The following is a 17,288-nucleotide window of genomic DNA, read 5'->3' on the forward strand; positions in this document are numbered from 1 at the left end:
GGGAGAGGTCAGAAAAAGGGATGGAGGAATGAAATTATAAAACTAATCACCACGTATGTTGTAATACGTGAAGGGATTGACTTGATGTCCCTCTCTCCTTTGGCGCCATCTGTCTGCCCTCCATTATGTGGTCTCGTCAGCTTTACGATGACTTTCTCTTTTGGCATTGATTATTCTAAATTTTCTCCATTTCAAATTATTCCTTCACCACATTAGCAGACACCACTCAATCACCTTTAATACATAATTAAACTCACACCATATTTTGTTTTTTTTAAAAAACAACTCTACTTCTGAAATCTCATCATTTAAAGTGACATACCAATGAAAAAATCAAACAAAGTGCATTTGTAGTTGAAATTATTTTTACGAAATGCTTCATTCACTAATTACTCCACATGCATCGTGCAAAGCGGAGTTAAGCAAATGGTTCACTCTGTATGTCAGTCCATGATCGAGGAACTATTTCATTTCAATTGAATATTACATTTTGAATACTGTGGGACATGGATCGGAACCTGAATCAGAACACGAACCTGCAGTTTAGCAGTACTTTGGCTCTGAATTTGGCAAATTGTATGGAATCTCGCCCTGAGCACGCTTGCGCACTTGCGCTAAAGCAATTGCTTCAGTCCGTCTGTCTGTCTGTCTGTCTGTCTGTCTGTCTGTCTATCAGTCAAACAAAATTGAAAAATATTCCACACAGGAAACCTACTGTTTTTAGGAATGTCATGAAAAGGCACGGATAACTAACTTAGCGTATGAAACAAGGTGATTAAAAAAAAACGGTGCATCAACAGCGGTAAACTTCCGATTCAATGTTTGTTTGTTTTTTCTGCAGCTTTTAAAACTATATTTCATTTCAATTCAATCATATATTTCAACACAGTAGAACACAAATCACCTTGTTTTCATTTCCAAAAACCTTCAGTTTAGCAGCACTTTGGCAAAATTGCCCACCGTCTCGACCAATCAAATTTGCCACTCGTGCGGTCACGCCAGGAAAACTTCGACATTCTTATTCTTCTTTCAATAAACTGTTTCCAACAAAGTCTCGTGTCCTTTTTCTCAAGACTGCGTGGGTTAAGGTGTTCAATGAACTCCGTAGTTATTGTATTTTTCAGATTCAACATTCTTATCAGCCAGACAGAATGGTTGATTTAACAAAAGCAGAAACAAATGCACTTGTCCACACCTTAACAGCTGAGGAACAGCATGAGAGCAAGGGTATCAAAGCAAAAAGGCCATTATAAGCAAAGACGGAAAGCATCCAACATATATAAGTAAAGGCAGAAATAGGAAGAACAAATTAGGACACAAATTAATAGAATGATAACAAGAAGAGCAGTCGGTAGAGCGCATATCTCCGCCAGGCTGATTAGTTTACTTTTTGTTTCCCACTGATAGGCTGGATCTGAACTAAAATTTAATTGTTTTTTTCTCGTCACCAAGCCAACTCATCCACCAAGTTTCGTCCGAATACATCCACAACTTTTTGAGATATGCTGTTCACATATATCTTGAGATTTTGAGCTATCTGTGCCTTCCAAGTGGTATCTTCATGAGGAAAATATGAATCCGTAATAACCACACGTTTTTGGTTGGAAGTCTCGGATTAAAATGCCTCAAAAAATATGAATGAGGTTTTTATAAAAACTCTATAACAGGATTATCTCAAGGCTTTAGCTGAATGACCTTTTCAATCATTGTTTAAGATATCAAGACACTGAAAAGACCTGTACAATGACCATTTAAGATATTTGAAGTGTTGTAAGTCTTTGAAAGTTCCTATAGTTGATCCAAGTTGATTCAGTGGTTTAAAGTTATTTGGGAAATTCGTGAATATATCATCCAGAATATATCAGAATACTCTAGAATATATCATCAGGAGCTTTTCCTCCTGGAAGTGTCTGATATGAATGAATAAACCACAAACCTGACTGCGGCAATCTTGAAAGGTGGGACCATTCAGGATGCTGCACTTCCTCTCAGCCCAGACCTGCCGGTATGCATTGCTTCTGCACGGGTCCCTTTCCTCGGTGGTATCAGGACAGCTATCTGACATCTTCCAACTGTTGCCAAATTCCAAGTTGCTTGTAACTTGCATATTGCCCGGTGTCTTCAAGTCGTCGCTGACATCTCTGTTATAGTTACCGCATAGGCCGCACAACTTGCCCTGTTTGGAGAAACACGGGCACGATAGGTTCAGAAAACTTCCTTCTGGATGTTTGGATTCTTTTTGGGTTTATTAATCCAGGAGATAAGTCAGTTTTTGTAATGTGATAACCTTACAAAAAAACCTGATTTATCAGATCTGATAGAACACTGAAGGGAATATCCCCAAATGCTATCAGAAATTTAACCACCATCTATGACAAAATCATCCTGGAGCACGATCACTGTTCACACTCACCAGCCATTCTGTGCCAACTTGCACCATGATGCTCGTATGTCCATCCCACATGACAGTGATGCCAATGTCGGTCTGAAAGATTCGATAAATGCCAACTGAAACGACTTGCAGATGACTGGGCATGATGGTGGAGCCATTGAGAGAAACGATCTTGTAGTTGTCTTCCTCAAGATGTACCTCCATGTTATATTTCTGGAGAAGGAGATATATATATATATATATATTAAATGAGGGGTAAAAACTTTCTGACCATTGCGAAAGAATATGTGGCATGAAAAATATTAGACAATTATTTACAAAATATATCAGGCTACATCTATAGCCCAGAAAAGAGAAGCAGATGTTATAAAGCTACGACATGTATTGCACATTGGTACAGCAAGGAAAACAGGGTAAAGTGGAGAAGATTGTCACGGGGCCCGCAAGGCTAACCCCTGCTTTAGCGGGAAAAATGGCCTTTAAATGCTTGTGTGAGTGGGCCACATGGCTGAATGGAGTATTGCCAGGTGTTTCCAAAAGTGAAGATATCGAAGTAATGATGTATTATGACTCTTGTCAGCTAGCTGAAGGAAGAAGCTAAGCGAGGAACTATGTGATTTTTATGTAGCGACTTTATTTACTGGCCTCCAGTCAATATCAATGCGTCTCTGCAATATCAGGCATGTGGGACTGTGATTGTCAAGTTGTCATAACAGGCTTTTAACTGCAGCTCAGCAATCCTACCTTCAGGAAGATCTTCACAGATCTTGAGCAAGTTGTACCTGTTGTGCCACACTCCTGATTGTCAGTGATGATCTGGAAGGTGCCACTGTCACTGCCGCAATAGTCCTGATGGAAACCATGCATGTTAGGATCAGCACCAATATACTCTTCTGCAATGGCCAAATGATTCCCAGAAATTATATTTATTCGAGGATGTGACCTGGAATAACGACCTCATGCCAAAAAAGTTTTGACACCATATGATCTCTGCGAAACACACCTGAGCCACTGAGTAGTCACACTTTCCATCGTACAGATAACTGTGTCCATCAAATGTGATGTAATGGCCATCACCATACATTTTGCAAGATTGGGAGCATGAATGATCCGTGCATGTCCATGAACCTCCTTTGCATGTGCTGAGGGTGAAGGAGTGGGCCTTGGTTAACACAAACCCAAAATCTCTTGCCCGAACTTGGCAGAGCTTATGATTCTTAATTCCATCTAGAAGGTCAAACTTCAAATTACATTGAGAACTAAAGCTCCATATATCAACCAAGGGGACTACATTGAGGTCTTCAAATTAAAGGTTCAATGTACAACAAACGTTTCACATTACAATTACTTATTCCAGCTCAACTCATGGATCTACGTCAAAGGTATACTTCCATGTAACTCACCATTCGTTACACAAGACTAAGACCTTGTCATTCTTATAGTATTGCTGTCCATTGTGTTCACATGGGCAATCCTCTTGATTCAAGCAGTTTCCTGCATTGTCCATCACGAGGCCAATTGGACAGGTACAGCCAGCGATACAGCTTGTGGCAATCTGTCAGACATGATAATAAAAATAGTTTAGCACATAATTATTATTAATTGTCCGTGATATAAAGAGAGAAAAACTTTTTAATCATCTTATCGCTTACTCTGCTTTCAGTCCAGTATAGAGTATATACTATAGAGCGAGTCTCATGGGTTGTGTACAGCTTTTGATCTCTACAAGACAGTCTCCATATTTTAGTAGACTTTACAAAGACTACTCCATGGCCTAAACCATTGGTCCCCAACCTGCGGCTCGCAAGGACTTTCCAATCAAAACACATTTCCATGTAGCAATTTTAAAGGGGTTTACACAATGCCACTGCCGGCCACTGCCGGCCGTCGCCGTGACCTGAAAAGCTTTACACAATGCTGCTGCCGGGCACTGACGAAGGAATCAAATCAATTTGATTTTATCTTGCGGCAGTATTTAAAATTAATTACACCCCGAACGGAAATTTGCTCAGAATTACAGTGCGTGACCAATCGATCAATCGAATACATATAAAATTTATTAATTAAAAAATACTCCAATAAACCCCAAACGTATCGATTTCTCAATTTTTTCTTCGATTTTTTTTCTGGCTCCCAACATCCTTGGGAGTAGTGAATGCGGCCCGTGGGATCAAAAGGTTGGGGACCACTGGCCTAAACTCTTATGTAGTTGAGCTACACACCGTGTACTTTCACTGTTTGGACCATGGCTTCCACCCATTGGTCAAGGGCATTTACATGCCGTGTTGAAGTGGAACATGTCTGATTGTTCCATTACAAACAACATATGGGACATGGCATGTTATGACATGGCATATACTGGCCAACTTTGTCCGATGTGACAGAAAACGTGTTTTATATAACAGATTTGGGATAGGTTAGACAGTGTATGGACACATTTAATGGTTGTAGAAGATGAAGAAAGGAAGATTAAGCAAATGAGTGGGCTGGCAAGCTGGCAGGGAGGTATGCACACTCACCTCTGAGCCGTCTAGCCTGGGTTCAAACATTGGCCGGGCTACAAACTGTCATCCTGGTGTCTCGTAGGCAGGGTGAGGCATCAATTTGTGTGCCATCTGTCGGATGGACGTTAAATTGGGTGTCCTGTCTGCTGGCATTAGCTGCTGTATATTAAAGATCCCACGGTGTCCTTCGTGAAAGGTGCGTGAACTATCACTGGCACCCTGGCCAAATTCTAAATTCCTGCTCTAATCTACAGCAGGCATTGCTTCAGCAGCACAGCCGCACCCCCTTTCAGTCAATGATGTGATTCATAGCTGTTTGTTGCATACGAAAGAAGAAGTAGCAAATTAGTGGAATTCAACCACTGAATGATCTCATGGTAGCATAATAAGTTAAAGCAAATTGAAAAAGACAGGAACCGATTAAAGATAAAGACAATTTAGATTGGGGTTGGGCAAGCTGAGAGAGATCAAAACCCAAAATTGAGTCCTAGTGTAGGAACAGCATTGTAAAGTGTAAGCCCCATAACTTACACAGGGAAGGTTAAGGTTTCTGCAGGTCTTAGCACAAGCTTTGCCAAGATGTCCAGGAGTTGAGCAGTTGACACGAACCAAATCACCCTCGCACACATCTGAAGGGAAAATGAAACCGTCAACTTTAAGAACCCAGATATAGAACACCATACGCATTAGGGAATCCAACTGGTTCACTCCAAGACCGATTGTGACAGATGCATGCTGATTACCAATTTAATGGTCGTACAGGGCAATGTGCTGCATATCTTTACCTCCACCACCAAAGGTGGACAGAGGTGATGTTTTCACTCCTATCTGTTTATCTGTCTGTCCATGAGCAGGATATCTCAAAGTGTTACAGACGGATTTGGACCAAACTTGGTGGACAGGTTGGGTATAAGACAATAAATAATTGATTGGATTTTGGTGAAGATCCGGATTCTGATTCAGATCCGATAATTTTTAAGTGATTCTTCACCATGGAGAGATGGAGCTAAAAACGATATATAGCATGATATTTAAAAAAGTTGTGGATGAATTATGACAAAACTAAGGGATCAGTAGGGTGGATGACAAGAACAAGCCGTTTAGATTTTGGTTGAGATCCAGATGCAGATCGGCCTATCAGTGGGATACAAAACGTAAAATGTTCAGCCTGGCAGAATTATGCACTCTATTGAGTGCCTGTTCTAATTGGTCATGTGAAACCTCTCCAATATGTGAAGGGCAATCAATGTATTTCTGAACATGCATCCAATTAAACTTTTGCGGTATAAAAACTAACAGAAGCCTATGTGTCTGTTGAACACAAACCTTTGTCAAAGCAGTTGACAAAATAAACACAACAACAGCTACGTATTTGAGAAGTTCATCTCACAAAAGAATAAAGTGCAAAGGAAGTTAGTTTGACCTCCCTTGGAAAGTCAATTACCTGTATCATCAGTGAATTCTCCACCAGAACAAACTCTGTTCAGGCAAAAGAAAAGACCAGGTTTTGGATCAGTTTCTGAAACGTCTGAACAAATTTGTCAAAAACACTTGTTCATTTGTTTTCCACTATGTTTTATGATGTGGTTTATTTGTAACATACATATCATAGGTAAGGCATTTGTAAAACAGACAAATTAGAAACTCTTCTCGTGGTATTATTTTCAACACATACAGTTGGTGTGATAAATATTAGCCTTACCTTTGATTATCTTGATGGAGGTATTTTCATATCCACGCATGCAAAATGGCAAAATGCTTGCAGTGAACTTCCACCCACAGCTTCCTCCCTTTCCTTACTCAAGGCCCAGTCACACCTTGACGTTTTAGCGAGCTTATGCCGATTTTTGAAAAATTTGTCTAAAACGCTGGCACACGTCGAATACGTAATGGGTAAGTTTTGGAAACATTGAGAGAATGCAGAAAAACACTGCCATACGTCGTAGTACGCTGGCTTTCATCGTTGTACTTTGCGGTTGTCCTCAAAATTTTACGACTTATGCCAGCGTATGACTCACAAGTTCCGCTATGCTGGCCATAAGTTGTAGGCACGTTATGCGATCATTGACACACGTTAATTGTAAGTTAATCATAAGTCGAAACACGTCGAGGTAATGTTTAGCGTATCCGAAACTTATGTCTCACCTATGAGTAACGTGTTGTAGGCAGGTTACGAGATCATTGACACACGTTACTTGTAAGGTACTCATAAGTCGAAACACGTCAATGTAATAGTTAGCGTCAGTGTTCCAGACTCCCTGGTTTTTTTTTTTTTCCTTCGGTATGACTGTCATGTTGACACTTCGATTTCTCGTACGGTTATGATTTAATTCGTTGAGCGGCAGGCTAATATGGAATAGGCAAAGCCTAGAAGCGAACATAGAATTCTTCTTACATATATCAAATTAAAGTCTTTTTGCTATGAAAAAGATAAATATTACCTCAACATTACCTTCACAACAACAACTACACCGCCTAGAACAGAATCTCATCTGAAAAAAAAAAATTCCTCAATACCTTCACGACAACTACACCACCTAGAACAGGATCTCATCTGCAAAAATAAATATTACCTCAAAATTACCTTCACAACAACAACTACACCGCCTTGAACAGGATCTCATCTGCAAAAATAAATATTACCTCAACATTTCCTTCACAACAACAACTACATCGACGAGAACAGGGTCTCATCTGAAAAAAAACTAATTTCCTCAACATTACCTTCACAACAACAACGACACCGCCTAGAACAGGATCTCATCTAAAAAAATTAATATTACCTCAACATTACCTTCACAATGACAACATCACCGCCTAGAACAGGATCTCATCTAAAAAAAAATTAATATTACCTCAACATTACCTTAACAACGACAACTACACCGCCTTGAACAGGATCTCATCTGCAAAAATAAATATTACCTCAACATTTCCTTCACAAAAACAACTACACCGCCTAGAACAGGGTCTCATCTGAAAAAAAACAAATTTCCTCAACATTACCTTCACAACGACAACTACACCTCCGAGAATAGGATCTCATCTAAAAAAATTAATATTACCTCAACATTATACCTCAACATTACCTTCACAACAACAACTACAATGCCTATAACAGGATCTCATCTGTAAAAATAAATATTACCTCAAAATTACCTTCAAAACAACAACTACACGCCTTTGAACAGGATGTAATCTGCAAAAATAAATATTACCTCAAAATTACCTTCACAACAACTACACCGCCTTGAACAGGATCTCATCTGAAAAAAAAAAAATTCCTCAACATTACCTTAACAACGACAACTACACCGCCTAAAACAGGATCTCATCTGCAAAAATAAATATTACCTCAACATTTCCTTCACAACAACTACACCGCCCAGAACAGGGTCTCATCTGAAAAAAAAACAAATTTCCTCAACATTACCTTCACAACAACAACTACACCGCCGAGAACAGGATGTCATCTAAAAAAATAAATATTACCTCAACATTATACCTCAACATTACCTTCACAACAACAACTACAACGCCTAGAACAGGATCTCACCTGAAAAAAAAATTCCTCAACATTACCTTCACAACGACAACTACACCGCCTAGAACAGGATCTCATCTGCAAAAATAAATATTACCTCAACATTACCTTCACAACAACAACTACACCACCTTGAACAGGATCTCATCTGCGAAAATAAATATTACCTCAACATTTCCTTCACAACAACAACTACATCGCCGAGAACAGGATCTCATCTGAAAAAAAAAACAAATTTCCTCAACATTACCTTCACAACAACGACACAGCCTAGAACAGGATCTCATCTAAAAAAATTAATATTACCTCAACATTATACCTCAACATTACCTTCACAACGACAACTTCACCACCTAGAACAGGATCTCAACTAAAAAAATTAATATTACCTCAACATTATACCTCAACATTACCTTAACAACGACAACTACACCGCCTTGAACAGGATCTCATCTAAAAAAATTAATATTACCTCAACATTATACCTCAACATTACCTTCACAACGACAACTTCACCACCTAGAACAGGATCTCAACTAAAAAAATTAATATTACCTCAACATTATACCTCAACATTACCTTAACAACGACAACTACACCGCCTTGAACAGGATCTCATCTGAAAAAAAAAATTCCTCAACATGACCTTCACAACGACAACTACACCGCCTAAAACAGGATCTCATCTGCAAAAATAAATATTACCTCAACATTTCCTTCACAAAACAACTACACCGCCTAGAACAGGGTCTCATCTGAAAAAAAAAATTTCCTCAACATTACCTTCACAACGACAACTTCACCGCCTAGAACAGGATCTCATCTAAAAAAATTAATATTACCTCAACATTATACCTCAACATTACCTTCACAACGACAACTACACCGCCTTGAACAGGATCTCATCTGTAAAAAAAGAATTCCTCAACATGACCTTCACAACGACAACTACACCGCCTAAAACAGGATCTCATCTGCAAAAATAAATATTACCTCAACATTTCCTTCACAAAAACAACTACACCGCCGAGAACAGGGTCTCATCTGAAAAAAAACAAATTTCCTCAACATTACCTTCACAACAACAACTACAACGCCTAGAACAGGATCTCACCTGAAAAAAAAAATTCCTCAACATTACCTTCACAACGACAACTACACCGCCTAGAACAGGATCTCATCTAAAAAAATTAATATTACCTCAACATTATACCTCAACATTACCTTCACAACGACAACTACACCGCCTTGAACAGGATCTCATCTGAAAAAAAAAAATTCCTCAACATGACCTTCACAACGACAACTACACCGCCTAAAACAGGATCTCATCTGCAAAAATAAATATTACCTCAACATTTCCTTCACAAAAACAACTACACCGCCTAGAACAGGGTCTCATCTGAAAAAAAACAAATTTCCTCAACATTACCTTCACAACAACAACTACACCTCCGAGAACAGGATCTCATCTAAAAAAATAAATATTACCTCAACATTATACCTCAACATTACCTTCACAACAACAACTACAACGCCTAGAACAGGATCTCACCTGAAAAAAAAAATTCCTCAACATTACCTTCACAACGACAACTACACCGCCGAGAACAGGATCTCATCTGCAAAAATAAATATTACCTCAAAACAACAACTACACCGCCTTGAACAGGATCTCATCTGAAAAAAAAAAATCCTCAACATTATACCAAACTTACCAATACCGTACGTAAATCACGATTAAAAATTATTTTTTGATGATGCGGGAGATATCTTTATTAAAATCAGTGGAGGAAATATACACCATGTCTGATATTATTTGGGTCTTTCATGTCTCCGACGATGCCTTTATCTCCCAGCATGCATCATTCCCCATGACAAAAACCAGAAACAAAAAAAAAACGGAAGCAAAAGGGTCACAGCCAACCACACGGATTCGAAATCGTCAGTATTGTGTTGTTGTTGTTGTTGTTGTTGTTGTTGGTGCCTATTCTCTCATGTGCATGCGTTTAGTATGAAGCTCACTGCGTTCGTTAATATAATATAATTAATATAATAGCGAACGCAGTGAGCGTCATACTTAACGCGTGCATGTGAGAGAAGAGGAAACAACAACAACAACAACAACAACCACAACCACAACACAATACCCCTGGCTATTTGGAATCTGTGTCGTTAGCTATGACCTTTTGCTTCTGGTTGTTTTTAAACGCTGTGCGGTGTATAAACACGATTGGGTTTTATTTCTATCTTGTGAATATTACTTAATGCTTGCACATGAGACAATAGGAAACAACAACAACACAATACCCTGGCAATTGTGAATCCGTGTCATTGCCTATGACCCTTTTGCTTCCGTTTTTGTTTTGTTTCTGGTTTTTTTTGTTTGTTTGTTTGTTTCCGGTTTTTGTCATGGGGAATGATGCATGCCAGGAGATAAAGGCATCGTCAGAGACATGAAAGACCCAAATAATATCAGACATGTTGTATATTTCCTCCACTGATTTTAATAAAGATATCTCCCGCATCATCAAAAAATAATTTTTAATCGTGATTTACGTTATTTGATCGCTGATCCCGAATCCAGGCCGAAGTAACCGGAAATTGCGTATACAGTTGTGAACAAGTTGGAGGTAAAGTCTGAAGTGAATGTAAGAAGAATTCTACGTTCACTTCTGATATTTTTTTTTTTTTTTAGATGAGATCCTGTTCTCGGCGGTGTAGTTGTTGTTGTGAAGGTGATGTTAAGGTAATATTTATTTTTTTCACAGCAAAAAGACTGTTTAATTTGATATATTTATGAAGCGAATGTAAGAAGAATTCTACGTTCGTTTCTCGGCTTTGCCTCTTCCATATTATAACCGCACTAGAAATCGAAGTGTCAACATCACCGTCATACCAAAGAAAAAAAAAACCAGGGAGTCTGGAAAACTGACGCTAACCATTACATTGACGTGTTTCGACTTATGAGTAACTTACAAGTAACTTTTATCGATGCGTGCCAACGATCGTATATCGTGCATACAACTTATTCCCATCGCATGCGGAACGTGTGAGGCATACGGCAAGTACGTCGTAAAATGTTTAACACGTTTAAAAGTCCAAGACGTACTCCACTTACTACGACGTATGATAGCGTACTTTAGCATTCTATTCACGTATACCAAACTTACCCATACCGTATTCGACGTGCGCCAGCGTTTTAGACGCATTTTTCAGAGGTCGGCATACGCTGGCAAGATCGCCAAGGTGTGACTGTGATGTTGACACTTCCATTTCTCCGGTGGTTATGATTTGAATCATTGTGCGGCAGCCTTTTAATAGGCTACGCCACGTGATCATCGGCGATACGTGCAGCGCGCTATGCATAAGTTAGACTATCGTTGGGCATAGGTTGTGAACGCCGACAACAGGCTAAGCATTCGTTGGTATAAGTTATCTATAAGACAACTAAACGTTCTGTGTCCATTACTAATATGTTGTGCATACGACCAACTCGTTATGAATACGTCCGAATCTTTAAAAAAAAAACATCAAAAGTTCAGCGTAAGCCAGCGTTTTACATACATTTTGATACATTGCCATTGCTGGCTAAAACGTCAAGGTGTGACTGGGCCTTCACAAGAGAATCTCAGCCCAGCTATAAACTGTCATCCTAGTGTTTCACAAGCATGACTATTCATCAATATGTGTGCAGTCCAGAGTCTCTCGGATGGATTTTAAACTGTGTCCTGTCTGCGAGGATTAGTTGGTGGACGTTAAATATCCCATGATGTCTGTCCTTCGTTAAGAGTAAGCGAGCTATCGCCAGCACCTTGAATAAATTACAAATTCCTGCTCTAACCTACAGGGGGCATTGCATCAGCATCACTGCCATACCCCTGTGAGAACTAATGTTAACCCTCAGTCACGTGCTGTATATGAATGATGACGATTCAAATGAGCTTTTTCTTATCTAAAATGACAGTTCATACACTGAAGACCCACAGAACGTTACGACATGCAATGTTTGCAGCTTACTGTTAAACATGGGGGAAGCTCTGTGACTGACTGGGATTGCATCTCATGTTTTGGTGCAGGAAAACTTGTTAAAATCAATGTGACGCTGACAATAGAGAAGTACAAGCAGATACTGCAGCACCATGCAGTTCCAAGTGGAAATTGTTTTATCCGAAGAGGATTCATTCTCCAAGAAGATAATGATTCAAAAATTGTTGGAAAATTTTTTTGGTCTCAATTCCACAACAAATAAATTAAACAATTACACCACATTACAATTACACAACAAATGCCCAGCCACAATTACACAACAAATACCCACACTACAAATGGGCAACACACTCTCACATAGACATTTTCATACATTTGTTACGATTGCCAAACACACAGTCACGAATAAGAAAAAATGTCAAAATAAGTCATGATGGTAATCCGTCAAAGGATTGTGGTGTTATTTCTACCTCAACACCATGGCAATGGCGATGCATAAAAGGATTGTGGTGTCCTACCTTCCTTGTCATTCCTTCTTATCTTGTTTGGTTGTTTTTTTGGAATTCCATCCAAATATATTTTTCATTTTTTTCTGACTTGTTACTTCCCTCATCTCTGTTCTTTTTTCAAACCATGATCCAATGCTCATGGAGGAGATTTACATCGGCATACTTTTGCATGAATTATTGGGGAAAATACCAGGGGCATAGAAAAGGTCCCTTTATATGGTATGTGCCATGTGGCAAACAATAGAAAAGAAGGGACATTCAGCATGGCTTGTGGAAAATGTCAGATGATAGAATATAAGGCACATTCAAAAAAAATCTCGTGTGCATGATGTACTACCCTTGTGTTCCTCGGAGGAACCAAGTGATGCTCTATAAAAGTTCATATCAAGGGGCACCAACTTTTCAAACAAATTAATCAAACACCTACACATTATCTTATATGTTTTCGTTTTCAAGGTACAAATAACTTTTCGTACTGACAGGTTTTAACATATATATGTAGGGCGCCCCTTTATATGAACTTTTCTTAAGCATTACTTTGAGCAGGCAGCGGCAGGCAAGAAACTTCTCTCACCTCAATCCACCCATTTGTTCCTCCATGTCAAACCCCTCTCGTCGTCCTTGCACCTCCTAACCCCCACTTCACATCATCCCCTTCCTACCCCCTGTCCATTCCACATCCGAAACCATCCCCCCTCCCCCACCGTCCCTATCCCCACATCCCTCATCCCTCCCCAACAATGTCACGAATAGCAACTGCCCTATCAGCTCAGCTCCCTCTCTCTCTGTACAAGACCCAAAATAATTACCCCATTAACTCATTACCTATGGGCTATACAATACAAAGGATCCCTCAGCGTGTGCAAATCATCATGGAATTTAATAAATTTCTTTCTTTTCTGAAATTGTTTCCTGCAAAACTCCCCAACAAAACTCGATCATTGGCATGACAATAGGATGGTCATCGTGTGAGATAAACAAGTTGCTGCCTGCTAGTGGGGTGGAATTTTAAAGACTGACAGGGTACCCGCCCGATCTTGTTCCAAGCATGCAACACATTCTTCTGATGTATACCTTTATTTTTCATGCTTCCCTTCATTGCTGCAGAAGTGTCTGCTTCGAACAGCACCACCATTGTATACTTGGACCACACAAGAACAGAACTCAAGCTAATGAGAAAAAAAAAACTAGCACTAAAAAATAGAAGAAATGCTCATAAAAAAAAATAAAAATTGATGAGCATTGTGATCAGATGGAAATGCTAATCAGGCCAAAACTTCCTTCTTTTTCAGTTTCATTTTTCTTCATCTGACCCCACATGTTTGTATACTCATACAATATGTAGATGTACCATTGCATACCAAGCAAGAATTAAAAGGATCTACGTACGCTTCCTGCCCATTAATTGTTGCTGTTCCCAAGAAGGGGATGACTTGTCCATCCTTGTAACAGGGACACTTGCTCTGCTGAACGCATTTTCCCTGGTGGTCCACAAAGTAGCCATCGGAACACATGCAACCTTCCATCGGCGTGTCTCGCATCCGGCAGAGGGCTGGATCGGCCAAAGAGCGGCAGGTCTTATTGCAAGATTCAGCATTGTACACAAACACTTGGTTGGTTGGGCATTGAGGTGGTGCTGCAGAAGCAAGAAGGTACAGAAGAAGCATTACACATGAAAAAGGAACCATCAAACATGCCAGAAACATTAAAAAGAAAAAGGCCTACCAAAGATCTGTTGGAACAAAATTACAATAATATGAAACTCGACTTTATTCCATGAATTTTGATTGAAAATATATAAGGCTCAGCCAAAAAGGTACACACGGCAGTATGATGTTCTCCACTCATAGATGATGATTCCGAGCGTGGCACATGAGCGGGCATACGAGCCAATGGCTGCACATGTGCTTTCAGTGCTCTTTTCGCAGTTGCACGCGTCATAGACGCAGTTCTGGGAAGACACACGGACACAATGATGAATCTCAGCACAACCTTTAACGATTCTATGAGTTGTCTACTTTTCAGTTAAATTCCCGATTTAGCAAGGGATTCAGGACAGAACAGCAACAACAAAAACAATTCTCGACCCCAGTACAAATGGCCCTGGTATTCAGTCTCCAGATGGTGTTTAGTATGACCAAGCCAGCCATTTCTTATCAACTATTTCATTGGAATACTTGCTTAAGTGCTTAATCTTGGTGGGTGGATCGATTCCAAAGTACTGTACTCGATTGCAGCCATGGAATTGAAAGGAATTGAGAAGTGAATCAGAATCGATGTTGATTCCAAATAATTCCTACTTCATAGAAAGAAGGGGAAATTCCTACTTTTTTGGGGGGGGAAAAATTATTCATCCCTGTTGAGTATGTTCCATTTACACAATGTCCTGGTAATGTATTATTTGAAAAGGAGCATTCCCCTGGGGCGTCCCATTTGCAATATTGCAGTAAAATCAAGTCACTTGCAAACTAAACACACCCCAAGGACAAGTCCCCTTTTTAAAAATGAATAGCAAGGCATTTGTAGTTGGCCGGTAAAGCATGATGGATGGGTAGGCAATACACATTGACTAATAAAGTTTTGACATGTCGTGAAAACCATCCAGAAGTGCAGTTTGGAAATATTTCAAGAATGTTAATGAAGATAGTCCGAAAGTTGCTTGCTCACTTTGTTCAACAGACCGTGCTCATTACTGTAATATGGCCAATATGCTAAAACTTTTGAAAAACAAACGAGAGAGAGAGAGAGAGAGAGAGAGAGAGAGAGAGAGAGAGAGAGAGAGACAGAGACAGAGACAGAGACAGAGACAGAGACAGAGACAGAGACAGAGACAGAGACAGAGACAGAGAGAGAGAGAGAGAGAGAGAGAGAGAGAGAGAGAGAGAGAGAGAGAGAGAGAGAGAGAGAGAGAGAGAGAGAGAGAGAGAGAGAGAGAGAGAGAGAGAGAGAGAGAGAGAGAGAGAGAGAGAGAGAGAGAGAGAGAGAGAGTACCTATTAGTGATGGATGAGAATGTGGATTCAAAGAAACCAAAGTCCGCAAGAGCAACAAGTTGGCTTTCGCAATCAACAATTGAAAGCACTTCTGCCACGGTACAACAACCGGTTGTAACCCTAATCCTCCTCTCTCTCCCCCTCCCACTCTCCCATTCCTTCCACCTCCCACTCCCCTCTTATCCCCCCTCACCACCCCCTTCTCACTCCCACCTCTTTCTCTCAGCGGTATGCTACCATTCCTTCCCCTCACACGGCCTTCCCTTCCCCCTCATCCCCCCATCTCTCTACCCTTCCCCCTCACACTGCCTTCACTTCCCCTCCTCATGCTGCCTTCGATTCCCCCACCCCTCCTCGCTCTCCCCCTCTCCACCCCTTCTCACTCCAATATATATATATATATATATATATATATATATATATATATATATATCTCTCTCTCTCTCTCTCTCTCTCACTCTCTCTCACTGTCTCTCTCTCTCTCTCTCTCTCTCTCTCTCTCTCTCTCTCTCTCTCTCTCTCTCTCTCTCTCTCTCTCTCTCCCACCCCTCTCTCTCTCTCCCACCCCTCTCTCTCTCCCACCCCTCTCTCTCTCGCTCTCTCCCACCCCTCTCTCTCTCTCTCTCCCACCCCTCTGTCTCTCTCTCTCCCACCCCTCTGTCTCTCTCTCTCCCACCCCTCTGTCTCTCTCTCTCTCCCACCCCTCTGTCTCTCTCTCTCCCACCCCTCTGTCTCTCTCTCCCACCCCTCTGTCTCTCTCTCCCACCCCTCTGTCTCTCTCTCTCCCACCCCTCTGTCTCTCTCCCACCCCTCTGTCTCTCTCCCATCCCTCTGTCTCTCTCCCACCCCTCTGTCTCTCTCCCACCCCTCTGTCTCTCTCCCACCCCTCTGTCTCTCTCCCACCCCTCTGTCTCTCTCCCACCCCTCTGTCTCTCTCCCACCACTCTGTCTCTCTCTTCGTATACTCATCAGCAAAGCGACGGGTGGTATTTGCTCGTGGTATGATAAGATGGTCAAGGTCCCAGCTATTATGGTACCGTATCATGGTATGATTATAGTGAGTCCCAAATACGATGGCATCATGGTAGTGGAGGATGGATGAGTGAGAGTCCCAGCTATTATGGCATCATAGCTTAGCATCAGCAGGAAGAAAATATTTGAACTAAGAATGTACATCTCTGTTTTTAAACTTGAAAGCTTTTGAAGCAATAAAAGTTGAAATCTACCAACTCGTTCAGGTTTAACACTCGGGTATGTTAAAATAAAAGTAAAAGAAAAACACTTTCAAAACTTTTTGATATTGATGGCTTGGGAAAATGAAAAGGAAAACCGTCATGCAACACCATTAATTATTTATA

At 40.4% G+C, this 17,288-nt stretch overlaps 1 protein-coding gene across 2 annotated transcripts in view; it reads right to left on the reverse strand.

Moving 5' to 3' along the window:
* The window catches only part of LOC147009639 (uncharacterized), a 121,062-nt gene that overhangs the window by 46,238 nt on the left and 57,536 nt on the right, over positions 1-17,288 (reverse strand). For both annotated transcript variants that reach the window (XM_085863148.1, XM_085863149.1), the window contains exons 16-24: positions 14,764-14,890; positions 14,329-14,575; positions 6,341-6,375; positions 5,428-5,525; positions 3,796-3,947; positions 3,396-3,534; positions 3,137-3,241; positions 2,414-2,605; positions 1,937-2,176 (exon numbers count right to left, since the gene is read on the reverse strand). In XM_085863148.1, the coding sequence (XP_085719274.1) occupies positions 1,937-2,176; positions 2,414-2,605; positions 3,137-3,241; positions 3,396-3,534; positions 3,796-3,947; positions 5,428-5,525; positions 6,341-6,375; positions 14,329-14,575; positions 14,764-14,890 (1,335 nt within the window). The remainder of the gene's footprint in view (positions 1-1,936; positions 2,177-2,413; positions 2,606-3,136; positions 3,242-3,395; positions 3,535-3,795; positions 3,948-5,427; positions 5,526-6,340; positions 6,376-14,328; positions 14,576-14,763; positions 14,891-17,288) is intronic.

Source organism: Eptatretus burgeri, chromosome 17 (genome assembly GCF_056783735.1).
Source record: "Eptatretus burgeri isolate ZD-2024b chromosome 17, Ebu_testis_v1, whole genome shotgun sequence".
Classification (NCBI taxonomy): domain Eukaryota; kingdom Metazoa; phylum Chordata; class Myxini; order Myxiniformes; family Myxinidae; genus Eptatretus; species Eptatretus burgeri.